The sequence below is a fragment of the Hypanus sabinus genome, chromosome 31 (genome assembly GCF_030144855.1).
Source record: "Hypanus sabinus isolate sHypSab1 chromosome 31, sHypSab1.hap1, whole genome shotgun sequence".
NCBI lineage: Eukaryota > Metazoa > Chordata > Chondrichthyes > Myliobatiformes > Dasyatidae > Hypanus > Hypanus sabinus.
This window is the reverse complement of record NC_082736.1, coordinates 36,075,069-36,099,381: the sequence shown is the minus strand read 5'-3', so window position 1 is coordinate 36,099,381 and position 24,313 is coordinate 36,075,069. Positions and strand designations below refer to the sequence as shown.

At 46.6% G+C, this 24,313-nt stretch overlaps 2 protein-coding genes across 2 annotated transcripts in view; one reads left to right on the top strand and one right to left on the bottom strand.

Moving 5' to 3' along the window:
* Positions 1 to 82: 82 nt before the first annotated feature.
* LOC132384094 (large ribosomal subunit protein mL49-like) lies at positions 83 to 9,500 on the top strand. The gene is made up of 4 exons (XM_059955427.1): positions 83 to 244; positions 3,056 to 3,215; positions 4,379 to 4,503; positions 9,071 to 9,500. Exons 1-4 carry the CDS (start codon positions 95 to 97, stop codon positions 9,215 to 9,217), a joined length of 582 nt encoding a protein of 193 aa, XP_059811410.1. The 5' UTR covers positions 83 to 94; the 3' UTR covers positions 9,218 to 9,500.
* Positions 9,501 to 16,280: 6,780 nt separating this feature from the next.
* LOC132384092 (solute carrier family 22 member 6-A-like) overlaps positions 16,281 to 24,313 on the bottom strand; it is a 43,368-nt gene continuing 35,335 nt past the window's right edge. Inside the window, exons 6-10 of the mRNA XM_059955426.1 lie at positions 23,201 to 23,316; positions 21,836 to 22,050; positions 19,966 to 20,074; positions 17,585 to 17,788; positions 16,281 to 16,407 (exon numbers count right to left, since the gene is read on the bottom strand). Coding sequence (XP_059811409.1) covers positions 16,341 to 16,407; positions 17,585 to 17,788; positions 19,966 to 20,074; positions 21,836 to 22,050; positions 23,201 to 23,316 — 711 coding nt within the window. The 3' untranslated portion in view covers positions 16,281 to 16,340. The remainder of the gene's footprint in view (positions 16,408 to 17,584; positions 17,789 to 19,965; positions 20,075 to 21,835; positions 22,051 to 23,200; positions 23,317 to 24,313) is intronic.

Below are 24,313 nucleotides of genomic sequence, written 5' to 3'. Positions count from 1 at the left end.
TGCTGCTGACAATAAAACTGATTCTGAGCGACGGCTCCACGGCAGAAGTCGCGCATGCGTATTGTTGTTCGGAGAGGCCGGTCGTGAAGGATGAATGCCGGCACCATGCCGTCTCTACGCATGCGTATTGCGCTCACTCTCGCTAATTGCGCACGCGCGGACTGTCAGTCGCCGGCAGAAGATGGCGGCGGTCGCTTTGAACCGTCTGTTGCGGGCTGCACGCCTCGCTGTCCCTCGGCCTCAGGTAGCGGGCAGGGCGGCGATCCGACCGGGGGCGGAACTCACCGGGAAGGCTGGGGCAGTAACTTGGGGGTGGGGTTGGATGTGGTCCCGGCGGCGGGGAGAGGTACTAGTCCGGAGTCATTGGTCAGGCTGATGAGAGTCGGCTGCCTGGACACCGTTGGGGGCGTGGCCAGAACGGATGGGCGGGGCCACAACGAGGCGGGGCCTGAACGGCTGGGCGGAGTCTGAGGGGCGGAGCCACAACGAGGCGGGCCTGAACGGGTGGGCGGTCTGAGAGGGGCGGAGCCACAATGAGGCGGGTCTGAACGGGTGGGCGGAGTCTGAGAGGGGTGTGGCCACAATGAGGCGGGGCCTGAACGGGTGGGCGGAGTCTGAGAGGGGCGGGACCGGGTTGCGTGGGCGGGGTCAGCTCACCTCGCACTCCCGGGTCGAAAGTCAAAGGTTGAAAGTTCACAGTTTCATGTCGGGTCTTGGGGCTCAACTCTCCCTCTACATTGACCAGTACAGGCCCTTCGGTCCACGCTGTTGTGCCGACCTTCCAAGGGAAGTTTCATTATCATTCAGACCATACAGTGGAATGAGACAGCGTTCCTCCGGGGCCCAGGTGCAGGTCATACATTCAAAATAGTGAGAGGCAGAACACACACACTTCATTATGCAAGAAAACACATATATAGTTCAAGTCCATGCACCCCTCATACAATCTCTTCTCCCTCCTGCCGTCTGGGAAAAGGCTCCGAAGCATTCGTGCTCTCACGACCACACTATATCACAGTTTCTTCCCCCAAGCTATCAGACTCCTCAAATCCCGAAGCCTGGATTGACACCTTGCCCTACTGTCCTGTTTATTATTTATTGTAATGCCAGTACTGTTTTTGTGCACTTTATGCAGTCCAGTGTAGGTCTGTAGTCTCGTGTAGTTTTCTCTGTGTTTTTTTTATTATTATGTAGTTCAGTCCAGTTTTTTGTACAGTGTCATGTAATACCATGGTCTTGAAAAACGTTGTCTCATTTTTGCTATGCACTGTTCCAGCTGTTATGGTCGAAATGACAATAAAAGTTGCCTTGACTTGAAGTCTCTGAGCAACATGCAAATTGATGGGACAGCTCCTGTCAATCCTGCCTGTCCTCTGCCGGTCAGACACTGGAGGACAGCACTGATAGGAGGGACCACCCCCCCCAAATGAGCACAGACGCCAGGTTACACTGCCTCTGGCATCTTCTCACCTGGGCTGCAGCAGCAGGCAAGCCCGCGGCTCGAGTCCTTGTTGTCACTACAGCCGAGGCCACGCTGCTGCCTCATCGCTTGTCTCCCCACCAAGGAAGGGAAACAGACCGGCGGCATCTCACGTTATCAATGTCCAACTGGGTCTTGTGATCGCAAGAGAACGTCCAAGACAGTCGCTCATGGTTACACTGCACGCTGCTTTCACGCCCCAACTGCTGTGACTTTGAGTCGCAGGCAGCTGCAAGGTCTGCACCCAGGTCAGCCCCTCCAAACCCTCTCCCGGCCTGAACGCTGGCTACTGCTTCTCCCAGCCTGAGTGCCGAGCTTCTCCTTCTCCTGGCCTGAGCACTGGCCCCTTCAAAACTCCAGCCAGCTGTTCCAAACAACGAACAGGTCACCGATCACTGATGCGGTAAACAGCATTTTATAGAACTGTAACAGGTCACTGATCACTGATGCGGTAAACTCTAACCAGAGTTTTATAGAGCTGTAACATGACCTCACGTTTCTTGAACTCAATCCCCCGACTAATGAAGGCCAACACACTGAACTCCTTCTGAACAGCCAATTCAACTTGTGCAGCAACTTTGAGGGATCGATGGATGTGGACCCCAAAATCCCTCTGTTCCTCCTCACCACTAGGAACCCTGTCATTAACCCTGTGTCCTGCCTTTTAGCTTGATTCTTCTGGCTTGAATTCCATCGGGCAATTCTCAGTGTATTTCTGCATCCTGTCGATGACCCGATTCAGATTTAAATGTATTTGTCACGTATACATCAAGACACACAGTGAAATGTGTTTTTGCATCAACAGCCAACGTACCCAAGGGTGTGCTGGGGGCAGGCTGAAGGTGTCACTACACACTAAGCCGCCCATTGCCCATTGTAACCTCTGGCAGTCTCTGTTTGTTTCCATTTCGAGGGGTTTAGTGTGGTGCCTGTGATGTGGTCTTGGTTTGTGCACCGATAGGTTAGATAGGCAGATAGTTATAGAGTCTTTTACCCCTGGTGGAAATGTCCCACTACAGGGCATAGGTTGAAGGTGAGGAGGAGGGAGGTTTGACGATGTGTTGGTCAAGTTTTTTTAAACACAAAGAGTGGGGGTGCCAGGAATGTTCTGCCAGAGGAGGTTACAGACACGATAACACGCCTCTCCAATAACAGTGAATGATAGTGTCGCGGCTAACGTAACGCTTTACAGCACCAGTGATCTGTGTTCAGCTCCCGCTGCTGTCGGTAAGGGGTTTGTACGTGCTCCCCGTAACCGCCTGGGTCTCCTTCGGGTGCTCCAGTTTCTTTCCCAAAGATGTACGGGTTAGGGTTAGAGAGTCGTGGACAGTAAGGGTGGGGAGAGGCAGCCTTGGATAACTAAGGAAATATAGGAAGGCATCAAACTAAAAGCTCGTGTGTACAAAGTCACCGCGAGTAGTGGGAAACTGGAAGATTGGTGGAGCTTTGAAAAACAACAAAGAACCACTGAGCAAGCAATAAAGAAAGGGAAGGGAAGGACCAACTGTCAGGCAGCTTTCGGTGGCTTGATCACCCAGTTGCGAAGGTTTGCAATGACGTTTCCGTTTGTCCTAGAGTTACTGCACTGCTCCGGGTTCTGGTTCCACATATCCGGGGATTGTTGAGTCGACGGAGGAATTCCATTTTGTGGAGAGATTGATTCCACCCAGCACCGTGCCAGTTCCTCCGAAACACGACCGTTACCCCACCCCGTCGGGATGGTGTCCACCTCGAGGTCTGTATCGTCTGATGCAATGCACGGTCCGCTGGAGGATCGAGCAGCACGTGGGAGGGGGAATTGTCGATGTTTCGGGTCAATGCCCTGCATGAGGGCTTCAATCTCCCTCTTACCTTTCAGCCCAGTGTCACTCCGCCAAACACCCCTGGCTCCTGCCTCACCAAATCAAAATCCACCTGCCCCTCTCTCCAAACTGCACCCACACACCCCTCCCCTGCCTGGCACAGCCTCCTCATTCTCCTTCACCCTGACTCAGTCCACAATCGACATTAGACAAAAATAGGCCATCAGCCCATGGAGTCTACTCCACCATTCCATTTTTTATCCCTCTCAACCCCAATCTCCTGCCTTCTCCCTGTAACCTTTGATGCCCTGACTGATCAAGAACCTATCAGCCTCCGGTCTAAATGTACCCAATGACTTGGCCTCCACGGCCATCTTTGGCATTGGGTCCTACAGAATTATCACCTTCTAGCTGAAGAAATTCCTCACCATCACTGTTCTAAATTGATGTCCCTGTCTTCTGAGGCTGTGCCCTCTGTTTATGGACTCCCCCACTATAGGAAACATCCTCTCCACATCCACTCTATCTGTGTCCTCTGGTCCTAGACTCCCCCACTATAGGAAACATCCTCTCCACATCCACTCTATCTGTGTCCTCTGGTCTTAGACTCCCCCACTATAGGAAACATCCTCTCCATATCCACTCTATCTGCGTCCTCTGGTCCTAGACTCCTCCACTATAGGAAACATCCGCTCCGCATCCACTCTATCTGTGTCCTCTGGTCCTAGACTCCCCCACTATAGGAAACATCCTCTCCACATCCACTCTATCTGTGTCCTCTGGTCCTAGACTCCCCCACTATAGGAAACATCCTGTCCACATCCACTCTATTGAGGCCTTTCAACACTTGATAGGTTTAAATGAGGTCACCCCTCAATGAGGTTGAATTACCTGACTCAGACATCTCCTTGGGCAGCTCATTCCATGCACCCACCACCCTGAGTGTGACGAATCTGCCCCTCAGTCCTTCTCAGATCTAATTAGCCCAGCTCAGGTTAACTTCAGCCCAGACGAGTGACCAGTGAGCTCATTAAGTCAGTAAGGAGCTGGTGTTTGTCGGCTCCACGGTGTGTAATCAGTGTTTAATCTTCTCCAGATCCACCCCCTGACCTGCCGTATGTGATCCGGCGCTCCCGCATGCACAACCTCCCAGTTTATACGGACATCACCCACGGCAACAGAAAGATGACAGTCATCCGGAAGATAGAGGGCGACATTTGGGTACGTTATCGTTTCCTTGCGTTGTCTTAAAGCTGTTTAAACGAAATGTTCTCTCCATTTCTATACCCAATGTTATAGACTCACTTCAAGTTCTCTGCAACTCATGTTGTTAGTATTGTAATTTTAAAAAGTTTATTTCCATGAATTGTCTTCTTTTGCACATTGGTTGTGTGTCAGAAACACGAGATTCTGCAGGTGCTCGAAACCCAGAGCAACAGACCGAGAAAGCTGGAGGTACTCAGCAGCTCAGGCAGAATCCATAGAGCGGAATAAACAGTCACGTCCTGATGAAAGGTCTCAGCCCGAAACGTTGACTGTTTATTCCCCTCCATAGATGCTGCCTGTCCTGCTGAGTTCCTCTGGCATTTTGTGGTGATTTGTCAGTCTTTGTTGTTTTATATTTTTTCATAAATTCGATTATATTTCTTTATTTTCCTGTAAATGCCGACAAGAAAATGAATGACAGGGTGACATGGATGTACGTATTTTATCATAGAAACAGGCTTTTGGCTCACCTAGTCTGTTGTTCTGCCTAGTCCCATCACCCTGCAGCTTTCAACTGTAAGAGAAGTTTGGATAGGTACATAGATGGGGTGTGTATGAAGGGTTCCCATGGACTATAACCCTCCTTACCCCTCACATCCAGGTATCTATGCAACGTTCTCTTAAACTCGCATCCACCGCTCCCACTGGCAGCTTGTTCCACACTCTCACCACCTTCTGAGCGAAGAATTTCCTCTTCATGTTCCCCTTAAACTTTTCACCTTTCACCCTTAGCCCATGTCCTCTGGTTCTAGTCCCACCCAACCTTCATGGAAAAAGCCTGCTTACATTTATCCCGTCTTTTCCCCCTCATACTTTTGTGATCAAATCTCCTCTCAATCTTCTACACTCCAGGGAATAATCTATTCACCCTTTCCCTATAACTCAGGTCCTCATGTCCCAGCAAATCTCTGCACTCTTTCAGACTTATTGATATCTCTCCTGTAGGTAGGTGACTAGAACTGCAGACAGTAATAACTGAACATGGTGGTGTGGGACCTCAGGCTTCTGGACCTCCTTCCTGATGGTAGTAGAGAGAAGAGAGCATGGCCTGGACACTGGGGATCTTGGATGATGGACGTTACTTTCGTGTGATAGTGTTCCATGCAAATATACTCATTAGCCCGCAAGCTTTGATAAAATCCTTTTCTCTCACCTTAAACCGATGCCATCTATGCCCCTCATGACTCTAAAATCACCCCTCAGTCTCCAGGGAATAAAGTCCCTGCCAGTTCAATCTCTCCATAATTCAGTTCCTCGAGTTATGACAATATCTTCCTATAATTAGGAGAGGTTTAGATGGGGTAAATGCAAGCAAGCTTTTTCCACTGAGGTTGGGTGGGACTACAACTAGAGGTCATAGAAACATAGAAAACCTGCAGCACAATACAGGCCCTTTGGCCCACAAAACTGTGCCGAACACGTCCTTACCATAGAAATTACCTAAGGTTACCCATAGCCCTCTATCTTTCTAAGCTTCATGTACCTATCCAGGAGTCTCATAAGAGACCCTAACGTATCTGCCTCCACCGCCGTCACCGACAGCCCATTTCACGCACTCAGCACTCTCTGAGTAAAAAACTTACCCCTGACATCTCCTCTGTACCACCTCCCCAGCACCTTAAAACTGTGTCCTCTTGTGGCAACCATTTCAGCCCTGAGAAAAAGCCTCTGACTATCCACACGATCAATGCCTGTCATTATTTTGTACACCTCTATCAGGTCACCTCTCATCCACCTTCACTCCAAGAAGAAAAGACCGAGTTTACTCAACTTGTTCTCATTAGGCATGCTCCCCAATCCAGGCAACATCCTTGTAAATCTCTTCTGCATCATTTCTATAGTTTCCACATCCTCCCTGTAGTGAGGTGACTGGAACTGAGCACAGTACTCCAAGTGGTGTCTGACCAGGGTCCTATGTAGTCATGGATTAAGGGTGAAAGGGGAAAAGTCTAAGGAGAACATGACAGCAAACTATTCCATTCAGAGGGTGGTGAGAGTGTGGAACAAACTACCAGCGCAAGCGGCGCATGCAAACTCAATTTCAATGTTTAAGAGAAGTTTGGATAGGTACACAGATGTGAGGGGTATGGAGTGCTATGGTCTCAGTACAGGTTGATGGGAGTAGACACTTTAAATGGTACATCACCATTTAGATGGGTCAAAGGGCCTGTTTCTATACTGTATCTTTCTATGACTCTATGACTCTAGATCTTTTCTGCAGTGCTGTGTGGGAGAGAGACGGTCTTGGTATTCAGTGAGACTATCAGGAAGGATAGGCAGATGACCGGGCAAAATTGCAGTCAGCAGGATGAGTTTCAGTGTAATATGGGGACAAAATCAAAAAGGATGGTGAGTACAGGACTGAAGGTGTTATATTTGAATACCCAGTATACAAAACAAGGTAGATGATCATGTAGTGTAATTAGCAATCGGTAGGTATGACATTGTGGGCATAACTAAGTCATGGCTGAAAGATCATAGTTGGGAGCTTAACATCCAAGGGTACCCAATTTATCAAAAGGACAGGCAGGTAGGCAGAGGGGGTGGTGTGGCTCTGTTGGTAAACAAGTGAAATCAAATCCTTAGAAAGAGGTGACATAAGGAAGATGTAGAATCATTGTGAGTTGACTTAAGAAACTGCAAGGCTAAAAAGACCCTGAAGGGGGTCATATACAGGCCTCTGAATGGTATCCAGGACGTGGGCTACAAATTACAATGAGAGATAGAAAATGCATCTCGAGAGCAAGGTTACAACAGTCATGGGGGATTTCAATATGCTCATAGATTGTGAAAATCTGGTTGATCCTGGATCCCAAGAGGGGGAATTTGTAGAATGCCTACAAGGTGGCTTTTTAGAGCAACTGATGGTTGAGCCCACTAGGGGAAAGTCTATTCTGGATAGGGTGTTGTTTAATGAAACGGATTTCTTTAGGGAGCTTAAGGTAAACGAACCCTTAGGAGGCAGTGATCATAATATGATAGAATTTGAGGAAGAGAAGCTAAATTCAGATATATCAGTATTATGTGGTTTTTTGATGAGGAAGTCATGGATCCAGTTGCAGAGGGAGGTACAGAGGCCCAGGTTTTAATACTTGCCAATTAACACTGAGGGATGATGGTGATTACCGCTGAGCTGTAATCAATAAACAGAAGCCTGACGTATGTGGGCTTGTTGTCTGGGTGCTCCAGAATGAAGAGTAGAATTGTACAAACCATGCAGCATATAACGTAAAACAGTACTGCATAAGAACAGGCCCTTTTCCCCACGTAAGGCCTAACTGCACAACCTGGAGCTGAAGTTCCTGAGGCAATCCTGTATTGAGTTTGATGTCGACTGGTAACTCCTGCAACGATGCTGGTACCTACTGTATCAGTCTCTGCCTTTGGATTCATCAGATGTGTGGAGAGGGGCAGCCTGCTACAAGGGCAAGAGCCTGCTCTCCATATCATTCTGCCCTGGCTCGCTGAGACGTAATATTCATGGTCAACTGCGACCAACGGACGGTCTGAACTGAACTGATCCCTTCTGCGTACACACCAGAATCAGAAGCAGGTTTATTATCACCGGCATGTGATGTGAAAATTGTTAACTTAGCAGCAGCAGTTCAATGCAAAACATAATATAAAAGAGGAAAAAAATTAATAAATAAGTAAATCAGTTACTGTGTACCTATATTGAATAGATTAAAATAACAGAAATGCTGTATATTAAGAAAAGTGAGGTAGTGTCTAAGGGTTCAATGTCCATTTAGGAATCGGATGGCAGAGGGGAAGAAGCTGTTCCTGAATCATTGAGTGTGTGCCTTCAGGCTTCAGTACCTTCTACCTGATGGTAACAGTGAGAAAAGGGCATGCCCTGGGTGCTGGGGGTCCTTAATAATGGACGCTGTCTTTCTGAGACACCGCTCCCTGAAGGTGTCCTGGGTTCTTTGTAGGCTCATACCCAAGATGGAGCTGACTAGATTTACAACCCTCTGCAGCTTCAGTCCTGTGCAGTAGCCCCCCCTCCCCCCCATACCAGACAGTGATGCAGCCTGTCAAAATGCTCTCCACGGTACATCTATAGAAGTTTTTGAGTGTATTTGTTGACATGCCAAATCTCTTCAAGCTCCTAATGAAGTATAGCCACTGTCTTGCCTTCTTTATAACTGCATCAATATGTTGGGACCAGGTTAGATCCTCAGAGATCTTTATACCCAGAAACTTAAAGCTGCTCACTCTCTCTACTTCTGATCCCTCTATGAGGATTGGTATGTGTTCTGTCATCTTACCCTTCCTGAAGTCCACAATCAGCTCTTTTGTCTTACTGCCATTGAATGCCAGGTTGTTGCTGTGACACCACTCCACTAGTTGGCATATCTCACTCCTGTACGCTCTCTTGTCACCATCTGAGATTCTACCAACAATGGTTCTATTGTCAGCAAATTTATATGGTACTTGATCTCCCTGTTGCTCTGTCCTGTGCACGAGTGTTGTCGTTCTGCATGTTTTAACCCCTCTGGTGCCCTCTTGCCCTCCTCAGACACTCGACAAGGACGTGAAGGAATACGTCGCGCAGCTGACGGGCAAGACGCCGCTCACGCAGGTCAACGAGGTGACAATGAGTCTGCGGGTGAAAGGTTACTTCGACAAAGAGCTGAAATCATGGCTGTTGGAGAAGGGGTTCTGAGTTTTGTGAATGGATGTTAAACGGCGTGCTGAGATTGTTTGATTAAAACACAAATCTATGGTAGAAAATCTCCGGTTTTCACATTATAAGAAACATATCTCTTGTGAAACTTCCCAAAATACACACCAGCCCAGTAAAGTAAGAGGTCAGTGTAAACAGTGGAGCAACTCATCATCTTGGACAGTATCTTGATCTGCTCTTGTCTCTCTTAGATCACCCATCATGTTTTTTCTTCTGATTCCAACATCTTTTGTGTCTCCATTAAACCGACAACTTGCTCTGGTTTCCTGGCCAGCATGTCATTTTTATTTTTGTTATTTTGTAATTGTGGTCACCGTGTTACAGAAGAGATGTCGTTAAGCTGGAAGGAGTTCGAAGGAGCACACACACACAATGCCGGAGGAACTCAGCAGGTCAGGCAGCATCTATGGAGGGGAATAAACAGTCAACGTTTCAGGCTGAGACCCTTCATCAAAACTGGAAAAGGAGGGAAAGGAGTTCTCTCTCTACTGTTTGTTTCGCCACTTCTGTTTAGGGCAGCAATGAAGGTCCTCCATCTCTGGTGGTGCTCAGGGCTTCCTTTATTGTGTCAATAGCTCGATTTTCAATACTGTCAGCTATCCAAGTCCTGGGTGGAGACTCAGGAATACCATAGGATTCGGATGTAGAAGGGTTCTTCATTGCTGTTCCCGTAACAATTTTGTTCTCCCAGTCAGGGTTGTCAGCCCCGAGCTGACCCCTGAACCTGGAGGCCTGGTGGACCACCCTTAGTCTGTCCTCTACCCTTTGACCTGTTTGGCATGGGTGACCCTACCAAGAGCCAAAGCATAAGGTCCTGACTCCAGCCATTATAGCCCTCCGGGTCATTGAGGCACACAAGCTTCCAACGCCCCTGACACGGTTGTGGTCCTCCTGGAGGGAATGGGGGAGGGTTTAGTGTGACAATATTACATCTCAAAATGCCTATTGTCACAGTTGGAGTGAGGGAGAGACTGTACGATCTATTCCCCTTCCCCCACCCCGCCTCACAGTACCATTATAGTAAGGTGACCATCGTTTAACCTACTCCATCTTTTAACCTAGACCACGCCATCTTCATCACCAACTGTTTGCTCAGGGTGCCACGTAGCGATGAGCGCTGTGCTCATCAGTTAAAATACGGAGGGCTCAATAGGAGAGTTTGTACGTTCTTCCCGTGAGGGCGTGCGTTTCCTCCAGATGGTCCGGTTTCCAAGTACGTACAGTATTGGTCATTGTGAATTGGGTTGCTGGGCGGTGTGGCTCGTTGGGCCAGGAGGGCCTGTTCTGCACTATATCTCTGAAATACATGAAATAGACAACGGCAGGGGGAAGGAGCACAAGCTGGCAGGTCATTCAAAGGAGGTTGACAAGGATGCTGCCAAGATTCGAGGGTCTGAGTCATGGAGAGAGGTTGGGACTTTATTCACTGGAGCGTAGGAGACTGAGGAGTGATCTTACAGAGGTGTATAAAATCACGAGCGGCACAGATAGGGTGAATACATTCAGTCTGTTCCCCAGGGTTGGGGACTTAGTGACAAGAGGGCACAGGCTTAATGTGAAAGGGGGGAGAGATTTAATCGGAACCTGAGGGACATCTTCTTCACCCAGAGGCTGGTGCATATGTGGAACGAACTGCCAGAGGAAGTGGGCTGAGGCAGGTATATTATCAACATTTTTAAAACACTTAATCAGGTATGTGGATAGGTAAAGTTTAGAAGGATTTGGGGCAAATGTGGGCAAATGAAAAGCTTGGATGGATGTGTCGCTGGTCATGGAGAGTTGTGCCGAAGATTTTGGTGTGACTGTTGTCTGTGGAGTTGAAGTCCATTTAGGGTCCAGCCATTATAGCCCTTCAGGTCATTGAGGCACACAAGCCTTCAAACCCAACAACAAGCTCTTGGAGGATCAACTTAAGACCATAAGACAGGAGCTGAACAAGATTTGGCCATGGAATCTGCTCCATCATTTAATCATGGCTGAATCCTTTTGTTCCCTCCTTAGCCCCACTCCCTGGTCTTCTCTTTGATGTTGTGTCCAATCAAGAACCTGTCATTCTCTGCCTTAAATACGCCCAATGGCCTGGCCTCCACAACTGCCTGTAGTAACAAATCCACAAATTTACCACACTCTGGCTAAATGAATTTCTCTGCATCTCTGCTTGAAATGGCTTTGTCAAGGGCAGGTCATACCTTACGAGCCTGTTTGAATTTTTTGAGGATGTGACTAAACACACCGATGAAGGAAGAGTAGTAGATGTAGTGTATATGGATTTCAGCAAGGCATTTGATAAGGTACCCCATGCAAGGCTTATTGAGAAAGTAAGGAGGCATGGGATCCAAGGGGATATTGCTTTGTGGATCCAGAACTGGCTTGTTCACAGAAGGCAAGGAGTGGTTGTAGACGGGTCATATTCTGCATATTCTGCATGGAGGTCGTTCATCAGAGGGGTGCCTCGGAGATCTGGTCTGGGACCCTTGCTCTTTGTGATTTTTATAAATGACCTGGATGAGGAAGTGGAAGGATGGGTAGGTAAATTTACTGATGACACAAAGGTTGGAGGTGTTGTGGATAGTGTGGAGGGCTGTCAGAGGTTAAAGCGGGACATTGATTGGATGGAAAACTGGGCTGAAAAGTGGCAGATGGTGTTCAACCCACTTAAGTGTGAGGTGGTTCAGTTTGGTAGGTCAAGTATGATGGCAGAATATAGTATTAATGGTAAGACTCTTGGCAGTGTGGAGGATCAGAGGGATCTTGGGGTCCGAGTCCATAGGACACTCAAAGCTGCTGTGCAGGTTATCTCTGTGGTTAAGAAGGCATAAAGTGCATTGGCCTTCATCAATCATGGGATTGAGTTTAAGAGCCAAGAGGTAATGTTGCAGCTAGATAAGATCCTGGTCAGACCCCACTTGGAGTACTGCGCTCAGATCTGGTCACCTCACTACAGGAACGATGTGGAAATCATAGAAAGGGTGCAGAGGAGATTTACAAAGATGTTTCCTGGATCGGGGAGCATGTCTTATGAGGATAGGCTGAGTGAACTCGGTCTTTTCTCCTTGGAGCGACAGAGGATGAGAGGTGACCTGATGGAGATGTATAAGATGATGAGAGGCATTGATCGTGTGGACAGTCAGAGGCTTTGCCCTGAGGCTGAAGTGGCTAGCATGAGAGGGCACAAGTTTAAGGTGCTGGGGAGTAGGTACAGAGGAGAGGTTAGGGCTAAGCCTTTTATTCAGAAAGTGGTGAATGCGTGGAATGGGCTGCCAGCCATGGTGGTGGAGGCAGATTCGATAGAGACTCCTGGATCGGTATATGGAGCTTAGAAAAATGGAGGGCTATGGGTAACCCTAGGTAATTTCTATGGAAAGGACATTTTCGGCACAGCATTGTGGGCTGAAAGGTCTGTAATGTGCTGTAGGTTTTTTCTGTTTCTGTGTGTCTAAATAAGCAGTAAGACAGCGTCGACTGTTCTTCTCCCTGTAGATGCTGCCTGGCCTGCTGCATTCCACCAGCATTTTGTGTGTGTTGCTTGAGTTTCCAGCATCTGCAGATTTCCTCGAGTTTGCATTTTTAAAAAGACAACTTGGAACCATTTTGCTCACTGCAGTTTCAAGCATTCGGACTTGGAGATGTCAGAAACGGCCGGAAGTGGAAATGAAAGGGTTTCACTACTTCTACAAATTAGGAACGACAATGAATTTGAAGGTATTGATGATCATCTTGAATATTCTAATGAGAATAAAGATATGGAGGATGCAATTATTGAGCATGTTGTATAAAGTCAGTCCGTTATCTGTGCTTGGAGTCTGAGCTGATTTTGTTATTTACAGTCAATCAAAAGAACACCGCAGTGTACGCTGGACAAATTCCTCCATCAATAACTATTAGGAAATAATGGGTAGTTTTATAGTTCTGTATTGGTAGTGCTCTAATTTGTTCTGTGTTTTATTTAAATACATAATTGGTCACTCAGTTAAATAGTTTGTCTTATTTATACATATTAAACTATTTCCATGAAGCTTTGGCTAATTGGGGCAGTGGCTTATTGAGACTTGAATATCACCTCAATTCAGCACAGTACAGGCCTTTCAGCTCACGATATTGTGGCAACCTGTTAACCTACTCGTAAGATCAACCTAAGCCTTCCCTCTCCTAGCCCTCCATTTTTTTATCGTCCACGTGCCTGTCTAAGAGTCTCTTAAATGTCCCTGGTGTATCCGTTGATACCCCTGCCCCCCCCTTACCCCATCCCTATCTATAATTTTAGTCTGGTTCTCTTTCTCTCTCTTTTTCCCCCCTCACTATATACTCTCCCCCCTGCCCTACCTTTCTTTCTCTTTTATTTCCCATAATTCTCCACCTTCCCCCTACCCATTTCCCTTCAGCCTATCACTTCCCAGCTCTCTACTTCATCCCTCCCCCCACTTCTTATCCCCGCTCGACCATCCCATATTACTTCACACCTGATGAAGGGTTTCGGCCTGAAACGTCGTCACTACCTCCTCCCATAGATGCTGTCTGGCCTGAGTTCTGCCAGCATTTTGTGTTTTTATTCCTGTCTAAATGTCTGACTCTTTTAACTTTTACAACTGCAGTACTATTTGTCAGCAATATACATATATATATTTACATACAGGTTGAGCCGAAATTCCAAAATCCGAAATCTGAAATTTTTTAGCACTGGCGTGATGTCATAAATGGAAAATTCCAGAAGACACTGGGAATGTTACCAAATGATGCACAGGTCTCTGTGCACCACAGACAGTGTAGTGACCTGATATGTAATGAATAGGAGTGAATGAAAGACACTGATAAACGTGAAAAATGAAGATCTTGATTGTGGATTGAAAGAGTGGATGTGTTGGCCTGAACATTTGCTGCCTAGTGGTAGACTGATCATGAAGCAAGCAAAGATCTGTCATGGCGAACTGAAAATCAAAGGTAATTGTTTCAAGTATTCATCATTCAACAGTTTGAGGGACCGCGACTATGTCGGCAACGAACTCTACATGATAAAACAGCCTTTTTATTCAACAACCTGTCCAAATTTTCAACTTCTTGTCTTCTCTTCAGAAGTAAAACTTTTCAGCTGTTCAAGTTCTGTGAACAGAACTATGGAAATTGAAAATACTTCTTCTTAAACGTCATAAGTTCTTGGAAAGATTTCAGGTGAAAAATGCATGTGATATGACTATTCTTTCATATTATAGTTCTGTTAAAAGGCCTTCCCCCTGAAATTGAAGCAACACACACAAAATGCTAGAGGAACTCAGCAGGCCAGGCAGCATTGATGGAAACGAGTATTGTCAACTTTGAGGCGTGCCCCTGTCGACCCAATTTTTATCTGTCTGTTATATTTTTTTAGAGGCACAATATGGAACTGGCCTTTCCTTCCCAACAACCCTCACTGCTCTCCAACCCACCTATTTGACAAGACGATCTACAATGACCAGTTAACCTGCTGACTGGTATGTCTTTGCACTGTGGGAGGGAACCCACGCGGTCACGGGGAGCACATGCAAACTCCTTACAGACAGCGGAACCCTGGAATGCCCCGAGCTGTAATAGCACTGTGGCTACCGTGACACCTCATCCATTCGTACAGCTGCGTGCAACAACTGCTCTGCCCCCCCGTGACTGTGAGAAACTGCATAGGGTCGTGGGCGCAGCTCAGCACATCACGGAAACCAGCCTCCCCTGCATGGACTCTGTCTATGCTTCTCACTCTCTCAGTAAAGCAGTCAAAACCACCCACCCTGGACATTCTCTCTTCTCCCCTCTCCCGTCGGGTAGAAGTCCCACCAGGCTCAAGGACAGCTTCTACCCCACTGTCATAAGAATATTGAACCTTGACATGATAAGATCAACTCTTGACCTCACAATCTACTTTGTTAGATATACAAAACTCTGAGGGGTATAGACGGTGAATGCAAGCAGACTTTTTCCACTGAGGTTGGGTGGGACGACAACTAGAGGTCACGGGTTAAGGGTGAAAGGTGAAAAGTTTAAGGGGAAATGAGAGGGGAAGCTTCTTTTGATGGCCGTGCAAGTATGGAATGAGCTTGGGTCTCAATATTTAACAGAAGTTTTGATAGGTATGTGGATGGTAGGGGTATGGAGGGCTGTGGTCCCGGAACAAGTCAATGGGAGTAGGCAGTTTGAATGGCTCATCAGGGACTAGATGGGCCTAAGGGTTTGTTTTTGTGCTGTACTTTTCCGTGACTCCACGACCTTGCACCTTATTAGTCTGCCTGCTGTGCACTTTCTCTGTAACGCTCTATTCTACATTCTGTTATTGTTTTACCTGCACCATACAGTCTGAGAACCCTTTGTCCAAAAGCCTTCGCAATCGGAGCATTCTTTTTAGCACAAACGTAGTATCACAAATGGAAAATTCCACGCGGCACTGGGAAGGCTCCCAGGCGATGCGCTGATCTCTGCTCACCGCAGACGGCGTAGTGACCTCACGTATGTAATAAACACAAGTTAATGAGAAACAGTAGGGCAGAGCACGGGCTAGTGTTCTGCCAGTGTTTGATCTTCCACTACCTCTCGGTAGCTGCTGAGGTTTCCACATTGCAAGGATTGATTGGCGAGACTCGAGGTTTTGGGGGCTTTGAGGTGAATGGTGCATGTGTTACTGGATTCTGTTTGCCTTTTTTTTTTGCTATTTTTGAGCAGTTTGACCAGGGTGATTGGTGAGGACTGGGGTGCTTCGGTGAAGATTGGCTCAGCGGCCTGCAGCCAGCTAGCGGCACAGTCCTGAACTGAACAAAACTGAGTCCTCCTGGACCCCGGTTTGACATTCCCTGTCTTGTTCGCTTGCTTTTTGCTGTTTGCGCCTTCTGTTCTTTTTCTCGCGTGCTGAGTGTTTCATGGTGTTCCTTTGTTTTGTGGCTGCCCGCAGGAGGACGAATCTCAGAGTTGATATATGTATCTGTACTTTGAACTTTTCTACCTCAATGCACTGTGTAATGATTTCATCTGTCTGAACAGCATGCAAGACAACCTTTTCACATGTGACAATAATCAACCAATTCCAGTTCCAATTCCAAAGGTGTATTAAGCCCGAGGTGAGTTTAGCACCCTGTTTCTGCAGTGATATTTATGCCTCTTGGAGCTGAATTTCTTCTTTATTGGACCTTTTGATTTTATTTGCTCTTTTCTTTACCCTGGAGAAAAACAAAACACTTGTTATTCAGTGATTAGAAACTGCTTGTTCGTCGTCTCTTCACCTTCTCTAACACAGTGACCGTCCTTCAGGTGAGAACCCTGAGAAAGGATCTACCAAAGCAAAGTCCCTTTCTCTCCAGACACCCAAAGAGCCATTTCCCTTCTACCTCCGAGCCAATTTTGAATCCACGTTACCAGCTCCCTTTGGACGCCATGGGACCTCACCTTCCAGGCCAGCCTACTGTGCTGGACCGTTGACTACTGTTTTAGAATATGTGGAAGTCTGTTCCCTTGTTTCAACATGAATCCCAACCCAATGCCTCAAGAAGGGTGGTGTTCATCACGAAGAAACATGCCCACTTCTCATTCCTACCATCAGAGAGGAGGTACAGGAGCCTGAAGACACACACTCAATGATTTGGGAATAGCTATTTCAGAAGCTATCAGTTTTCTGAAGAGTCTATGAACACTATCTCACTACTTTCTTGAAGGGTTTATGAACATTATCTCACTGCTTTCTGAAAGGCCCATGAACTCTATCTCACTATTTTGGTATCGTTTTTCCCTATTTATTTTTCACTATTTCTGATTGCAGCTTCTAATTTTTAAAAGCACGTAATTTATAGAATGTCTTACTGCACTGCTGCAGCTGTACAGGTCAACATGGAGCGGGCAGCGGGTTTGTAAATTTGGCGGGAGCAAAGGATGTTGGGAATAGTGAGGGTGGTGTGCCACAGGAGGTGTGTGGGATGGGGCAGGGAAGGGGAGGAATGCCAGGAGTGAGGACTGGCGCTGGTGCAGTCTTGCCCAGTCCTGCGACACCGTCATTTGATTCCAAACAATTGATCATCGCAGACTGTCTCTCTGGTGCTTCCTGCTCCCTCCCCTCTCCCTTCCCCTCTCCCTTCCCCTTTTCCCAACCATGATTCCCCTCTCTCTGCCCCCTTCCCACTGTCAGTTCACAATAGAGACCCAGATTAGAATCATGTTTATCATCACTCAGATATGTCATGAAATTTGTTTTTTTTGTGGCAGCAGTACAGTGCAAAAGATACTACAGTAATGTAAAGGTTGTAGTCACTCTAGCTCTCTATATATGTGCCTAAGAGTATTTGCACGGTGGTAATGAGTGTGAGTCTGACGCTGCTGTCATGGCAATACGTTCCCAATACCAACCTGCGTTCCACTTCCTCAATGGTGTCTGGTAAAGGAACGTTCCGTGTCTCCAGCAAGGTAAAGGCCACGGTCCCAGACATTATTGCCATTCCACCATACAGGGTCATTGTAAAGAATGGTATGTAGTCATCGATCAGCCTTACAATGGGTGAAATGATAGCTCCTACCCGTGCCATTGTGAGCGCTAATCCCATTCCTGTCTGCCTGCAAGGGTGAGACAAAGTAAATTTACCAGCAGATATTTAAAGAATTAATTGAACTGTACGGCAAGGAAACAGGCCATTTAGCCCTACTCATTCATGCTAACCCTTCCATATTAATCCAGTGATCAACTTTATTTACCATATACAGTTGCCACTTTATTCTGTATATCTACACACCTGATGTTGGAAAGCAGCAACCATCATCAAAAATCCTCACTACCCAGGATGTGCTCTTCATCACGTAGAAGGTACAGGAGCCTCAGGACTTGCACCACCAGGTTCAGGAACAGTTACTACCCTTCAGCCATCAGGCTCTTGAACAAAAGGGATAACTACACTCATTGAGATGTTCCCACAACCAATGGCCTCACTTTATCTCATTATCTCATGTTCTTGTTACTTATTGCTATTTATTGATATTTGGATTTGCAGTTCGTTGTCTTCTGCACTCTGGATGATCCTGCATCAATTCTGTTATAGTTACTATTCTATTACGTATTCATTGAGTACACCCGCAGGAAAATTTATCTCGGAGTTACATTTGGGTGGCGTGTATGTACTCTGATAATAAAATTTACTTCGAGCTTTGATCTTTGATGAAACATCAACTACCTGACCAGCAGAGTTCTTCTCGCATTTTGTGTGAGTAGCACCGGATTTCCAGCATCTGCAGAAACTCTTGCATTTAGTATTATTACCTCTCAGCCTTCAGGCTCTTGAACTGATGGGGATAGCTTCACTCACACCAACAACTGATTTGATTCCACAACCTGTGGACTCACTTTAAAGATTTCTACAACTCATGTTCTCGATACCCGTTGCTTATTTGTTTACTCTGAAAGACGCCCCTTCCCTCTACTGGCCTGCAGGCCATTCTTGAGTACGGTTAGCACCCTGAACTGGGTCATGTGAAGCCATGGAAACAGGTAGTGGATGGTCGTATGTCACATGGTGCGAGCAGAATCATCTGCAGCTTAATGTGAAAAAGACTAAGGAGCTGGTGGTGGACCTGAGGAGGGCTAAGGCACCGGTGACCCCTGTTTCCATCCAAGGGGTCAGTGTGGACATGATGGAGGATCACAAATACCTGGGGATATGAATGGACAATAAACTGGACTGGTCAAAGAACACTGAGGCTGTCTACAAGAAGGGTCAGAGCCATCTCTATTTCCTGAGGAGACTGAGGTCCTTTAACATCTGCCGGATGATGCTGAGGATGTTCTACGAGGCTGTGGTGGCCAGTGCTATCATGTTTGCTGTTGTGTGCTGGGGTTGCAGGCTGAGGGTAGCAGACACCAACAGAATCAACAAACTCATTCGTAAGGCCAGTGACGTTGTGGGGGTGGAACTGGACTCTCTGACAGTGGTGTCTGAAAAGAGGATGCTGTCCAAGTTGCATGCTATCTTGGACAATGACTCCCATCCACTTCATAATGTACTGGTTAGGCACAGGAGTACGTTCAGCCAGAGACTCATTCCACTGACATGTAACACTGAGCGTCATAGGAAGTTATGCTGTATGCCATCAAACTTTACAACTCCTCCCTTGGAGTGTCAGACACCCTGTGCCAATAGGCTGGTCCTAGACTTATTTCCACTTGGCATGATTAACATTATTTATGGTTTTATATTGCTATATTTCTTCACTATTCTTGGTTGGTGCGGCTGTAAGAAAATCTGATTTCCCTCAGGATCAATAAAGTATGTCTGTCTGTCTGTATGAGCAGCTGGTGCAGATTGCAAGTCCTGGTTATGTGACCACTGACACCAGGCAGACAGTCTCGGAAGAGAGTTGATAATGGCTGGGGTAAAGACATTGCCCAGAAGAAGGCAATGGCAAACCAGTTCTGTAGAATTTGCCAAGAACTTAATTGGTCATATAAAGACTGTGATTGCCCACGTCGTACAACAGGGCAAAGTTTGTTGTCTTTTGTACCTTGACTGTTTGCCAATCTCTGCTGTGCAGTTTTTCAGTGAGTACCTTGTGCTCCTTTGGACTTATTTACTGTGAATGCCAGCAAGAAAATGAATCTCAGGGTTACTGTATATATGGCGACATAAGTGTACTTTGAGAATAAATTCTTTGAACCTTATCTGCCACTCTTCCTATTGCATTAAACGTGCTGAGGAAGGGGACATTCCGCCGGGACTCGTCTATAGAACGTAACGGGTGCCTACCTGATGACGGTTGGAAAGAGTTCAGGCGTGTGGAGGAACAAACAGCAGAACGCTGCCGAGATGCTGCCCGTACCGACTGCAGTGAGTAGAGAGCGTAAGGTCTGCATCTCTGTAACAGAGGCCGCGCTGTAGACATTACTCTTATTAAAACAGGAAGCTTCAAGAGCCTTAGTCCATTGTATGTGGCCTATCAGCGGCATCAAGGGTGTCTCACCAACAGGAATCCCTCGCAGGTCGGTGGCGGTTATTTAAAAAGGAAGCTTTGAGAGTGTTAGTCCATTGTACGTGGCCTAACAGTGGCCATAGCCGGAGCACCAGTCGTGACTTAAATAGCAGGGAAGGTTCAGGCATAAAAGGGAGACACTGCCCAGTGGTGTGGTCATCAAAGGAGCAATCTGAGGCAGAGCGTAGGGCTTTGGCTCATTTGGGCTTCAACGATAATGGGTCGGGGCGAGGTAAGTTACTTGTGAGGAATAGAAACAGGAAGTATGTGTATGAGGCCAGTGTTCTGTGCTGGGTGTCAGATGTGGGGTCCAGGAGACTCCCAGCCTCCCGGACAGCAACATCTGCACCAGGTACATCGAGCTGCAGCCTCTTAGGGACCGTGTAAGGGAACGCAGCTTGATAACATTTGTCTGGTCAGGGAGAGTGAGGAGGTGATAGAGAGGAGCGAAAAGCTAGTAGTTACACTGGGGCCACGGCAGACAGGTAAGTAGGTAGGAGTCAGGTGGGAAGGGCAGGAGTCAGATACTGCAGAGTACCCTGTGGCTGTCCCCCTTAACAATAAGTACTCCTGTTTGAGTACTGTTGGGGGTGACGGCCTACCGGGGGGAAGCAACAGTGGCTGCACCTGTGACACAGATTCTGGCCCTGTGGCTCAGAAGGGTAGGGAAAGGAAGAAGGCAGCAGTAATAGGGGACTATAGTTAGAGGGTCAGACAGGCAATTCTGTGAACACACGGATGGCAGTTTGCCTCCCGGGTACCAGGGTCTGGGATGTTTCTGATTGCGTCCACGATATCCTAAAGTGGGAAGGTTAACAGCCAGAGGTCATGGGACATATTGGTACCAATGACTTGGGTTGGAAAAGGAGGAGGTCCCAAAAACAGAGTAGAGGAAGTTAGAGGAAAGTTTTTTACTCGGAGAGTGGTTGGTGTGTGGAATGCACTGCCTGAGTCAGTGGTGGAGGCAGATCCACTAGAGAAATTTAATAAACTACTATATAGGTATATGGAGGAATTTAGGGTGAGGGGTTATATGGGAGACAGGGTTTAAGGGTCGACACAACATTGTGGGCCAAAGGGCCTGTACTGTGCTGAACTATTCTATGTTCTATGTTAAGAAGGCATACTGTCCTTTGGCCTTCATCAACCATGGGTTTGAGTTCAAGAGCTGAGAGGTAATTAATGTTACAGTTACATAGGACCCTGGTCAGACCCCACTTGGAGTACTGTGCTCAGTTCTGGTCACCTCACTACAGGAAGGGTATGGAAACCATAGAAAGGGTGCAGAGGAGATTTTCAAGGATGTTGCCTGGATTGGGGAGCATGCTTTATGAGAACTGGTTGAGTGAACTCAGCCTTTTCTCCTTGGAGCGACGGAGGATGAAAGGTTACCTGATAGAGGTGCATAAGATGATGAGAGGCATTGATCATGTGGATAGTCAGAGGCTTTTTCCCAGGACTGAAATCACTAACACAAGAGGGCACAGTTGTAAGGTGCTTGTAGGTATAGAGGAGATGACAGGTGTAAGTTTTTACAGTCTTTCTTACAGAATTGAATTCTGACACTCTGAGCTGCAATAGCATCGTGACAACCGCAACACTATCGTATTGGACAAGTTAAAAACAAGTATAAGTTTTATTCCTTACCTGTGGGGATGAAGATATTTATGAGTATAATGCTCCCGGCCAGGATGAGGGAGACACATTCTGTGAAGCATCGGCCAACATATCTTATGAGGATATAAGTGATGGAAATTGCGGGGATGTCAATGGCTGAAAAGATGACCTGGATGAGGTAGATGTTCATCCCATACCGTTGCAGGTCAATTGCCAAGCCGTAGTACGAGAAGCTAATTGAAAACCTGCCAAGAAAAGAAGTTCAATTCCGAGTTTAATTGTTGTTTCCTCAGAATTTTTTTTTGTTTATGATAGACTGCTTGAAACTGAATGCAAAAATACTTTCAGACTATTTGTATCACATAGGAATTTGGAGAAACAAGAAATTAACTTATTGGCTATAATGCTTTGAAATAGATCATGGTGCTGACACTTCACAATAGTTCAACTAGACTAAAAATGTTTTGTTGATGATTTTCATTTGTACTCCGTGTCTGTGACTTCTCGCTTATGTGACCAGCAATATTCAGCCATCGTTGATGGATTCCAGCGGCCCTGATAATGTCCCGGTGAAACCTTTCACCATGCTTGTCACTGACAGTGCCAAGATTTGCAGGGAAGGAGTCTAAATGGGAATGCAGAAAATAAATCTTTAGTGACATGTTGCACTTCATGGTTTTGTATGCTTTAAGCATGTTGTCAACAGCTGCACGTAGTTTGGTGTTCTGTAGTTGTCAAGAAAACTTTCAGCAACATCCTTGAATGCCTCCTGTGTGATTTTCTCCGGTCCCACTGGAAGTTCTTCAAATTGCCCGTCATTGATGACCTGTTTGGTTTGTGGACCATCAAAAATGCTTTCCTTAATCTTGGCATGGTTATTCTGACTTGAATTGTGAATTCAAATAACCAATGTAGGCAATTTTTAAAAAATGGTGTGTGATAGGGAACTTCCATGGCGATTTTCAGTATCGACAGCCCAAAATCCATAAGATACACCGATTCAGGAACCTCTGCCATCCGATTTCTGAATGGACATTGAACCCACGAACACCTCCTTACTACTTTTTCTATTTCTGCATTACTTATTTAATTTAACTATTTAATATACTTAACAGTAATTCACTTTTTTTTCTCTATTATTATGTACTGCATTGTGTTGCTGCCTCAAAGACGACGAATGCCACGAAATATGCCGGCGATGTTAAACCTGGTTCTGATTCACATGCATATGGAAACATTAAAGTATACCATAGAGTTAAGTGCAACGACCGACGCAGTGTGCTGAGGGCAGCCCGCATGTCACCAGGCCTGCAACTCACCAGCCCTAACCTGTACGTCTTCGGAACACGGCAGAAAACTGGGCACTGAATAAAGTTTCAATAACTAGCAGCTTACCAGACAAACATGATACAGCAGGATATCTTACACAGTCCAGGAGTCCGGAATAGATCAAGCACGCTGTAGGAATCTTTGCTGTTTGTCAGGTCTTCTTCCATAGTTGATATGAGAACCTGCAAATTACAGTGAATTCATACATCTGAGCTTCACGGGCCTTTTACTGACATGCCCTCAATAACATCCAGGAGCAAAAATCAAAGTGCAGCAGGATCTCCTGCATTTAATGTTTTAAGGTGCTTGGAAGTAGGTGCAAGGGGGATGTCAGGGGTAAATTTCTCACACAGGGGGTGATGGGTGCCAGCAGTTCTTAGATAGGTACATGGAGCTTAGAAAAATAGAGAGCTATGCAGTTGGGAGATTCTAGGAGGTTCTAGAGTAAGTTACATGGTCAGCACAATATTGTGGGCTGAGGGGCTGTAGATTTCTTTGTTTTTATGTTTCTAAGTAATGCAACAGTTCAGGGCAGCCTCTGTGGGCAGGGAGCTTATGGTGGAGGGCCGTGCATGTTGGTTGGAGAATAAACTGTCAACACCTAGAGATTTTAAGATTTAAGATTAGCTTTAGATATCACTTGTATATTACTGAGGTACAGAAGTGCTGGACAATGAACCGTAGTTCATGATGGGCTCTTGACTGAGATCTCCTTGGGGGAGGCTTTTGCTATTGCTTGCAATGTGGGGGTGATGCTTTTGTCGTTGCAGGTGGTGTGGGGAAGGGGGGAGGGAGGGTTAATGTTTCTGCCACTGCTTGTGCACAGGAGGGGGACGGTGGGGGCAGTTGGGTTCTGGTGTTTCTATCATTCTTTCTTTGGAGTTTCTTGTTTTGTGGATGTCTGTGAAGAATAAGAATTTCAGGGGCTATACTGACCAAACCATTTAACCATTGGACCATCAAAACGTACAGTGAAATGCATCATTTACATCCGTAGCCTACACAGTCCAGAGACCTGTAAAGGGCAGCCCGCAAGGGTCACTGTGCATTGGTGCTAGCTGGTATGCAATGGTGCCACCCCAAAGAAGTAGGAGAGGCATCGTCTTCATCCTCTGTATATGGAGCGGGCGCCAGAGGGAGTGGTTAAGGCAGGCCCATTAGCAACATTTAACAGCTACA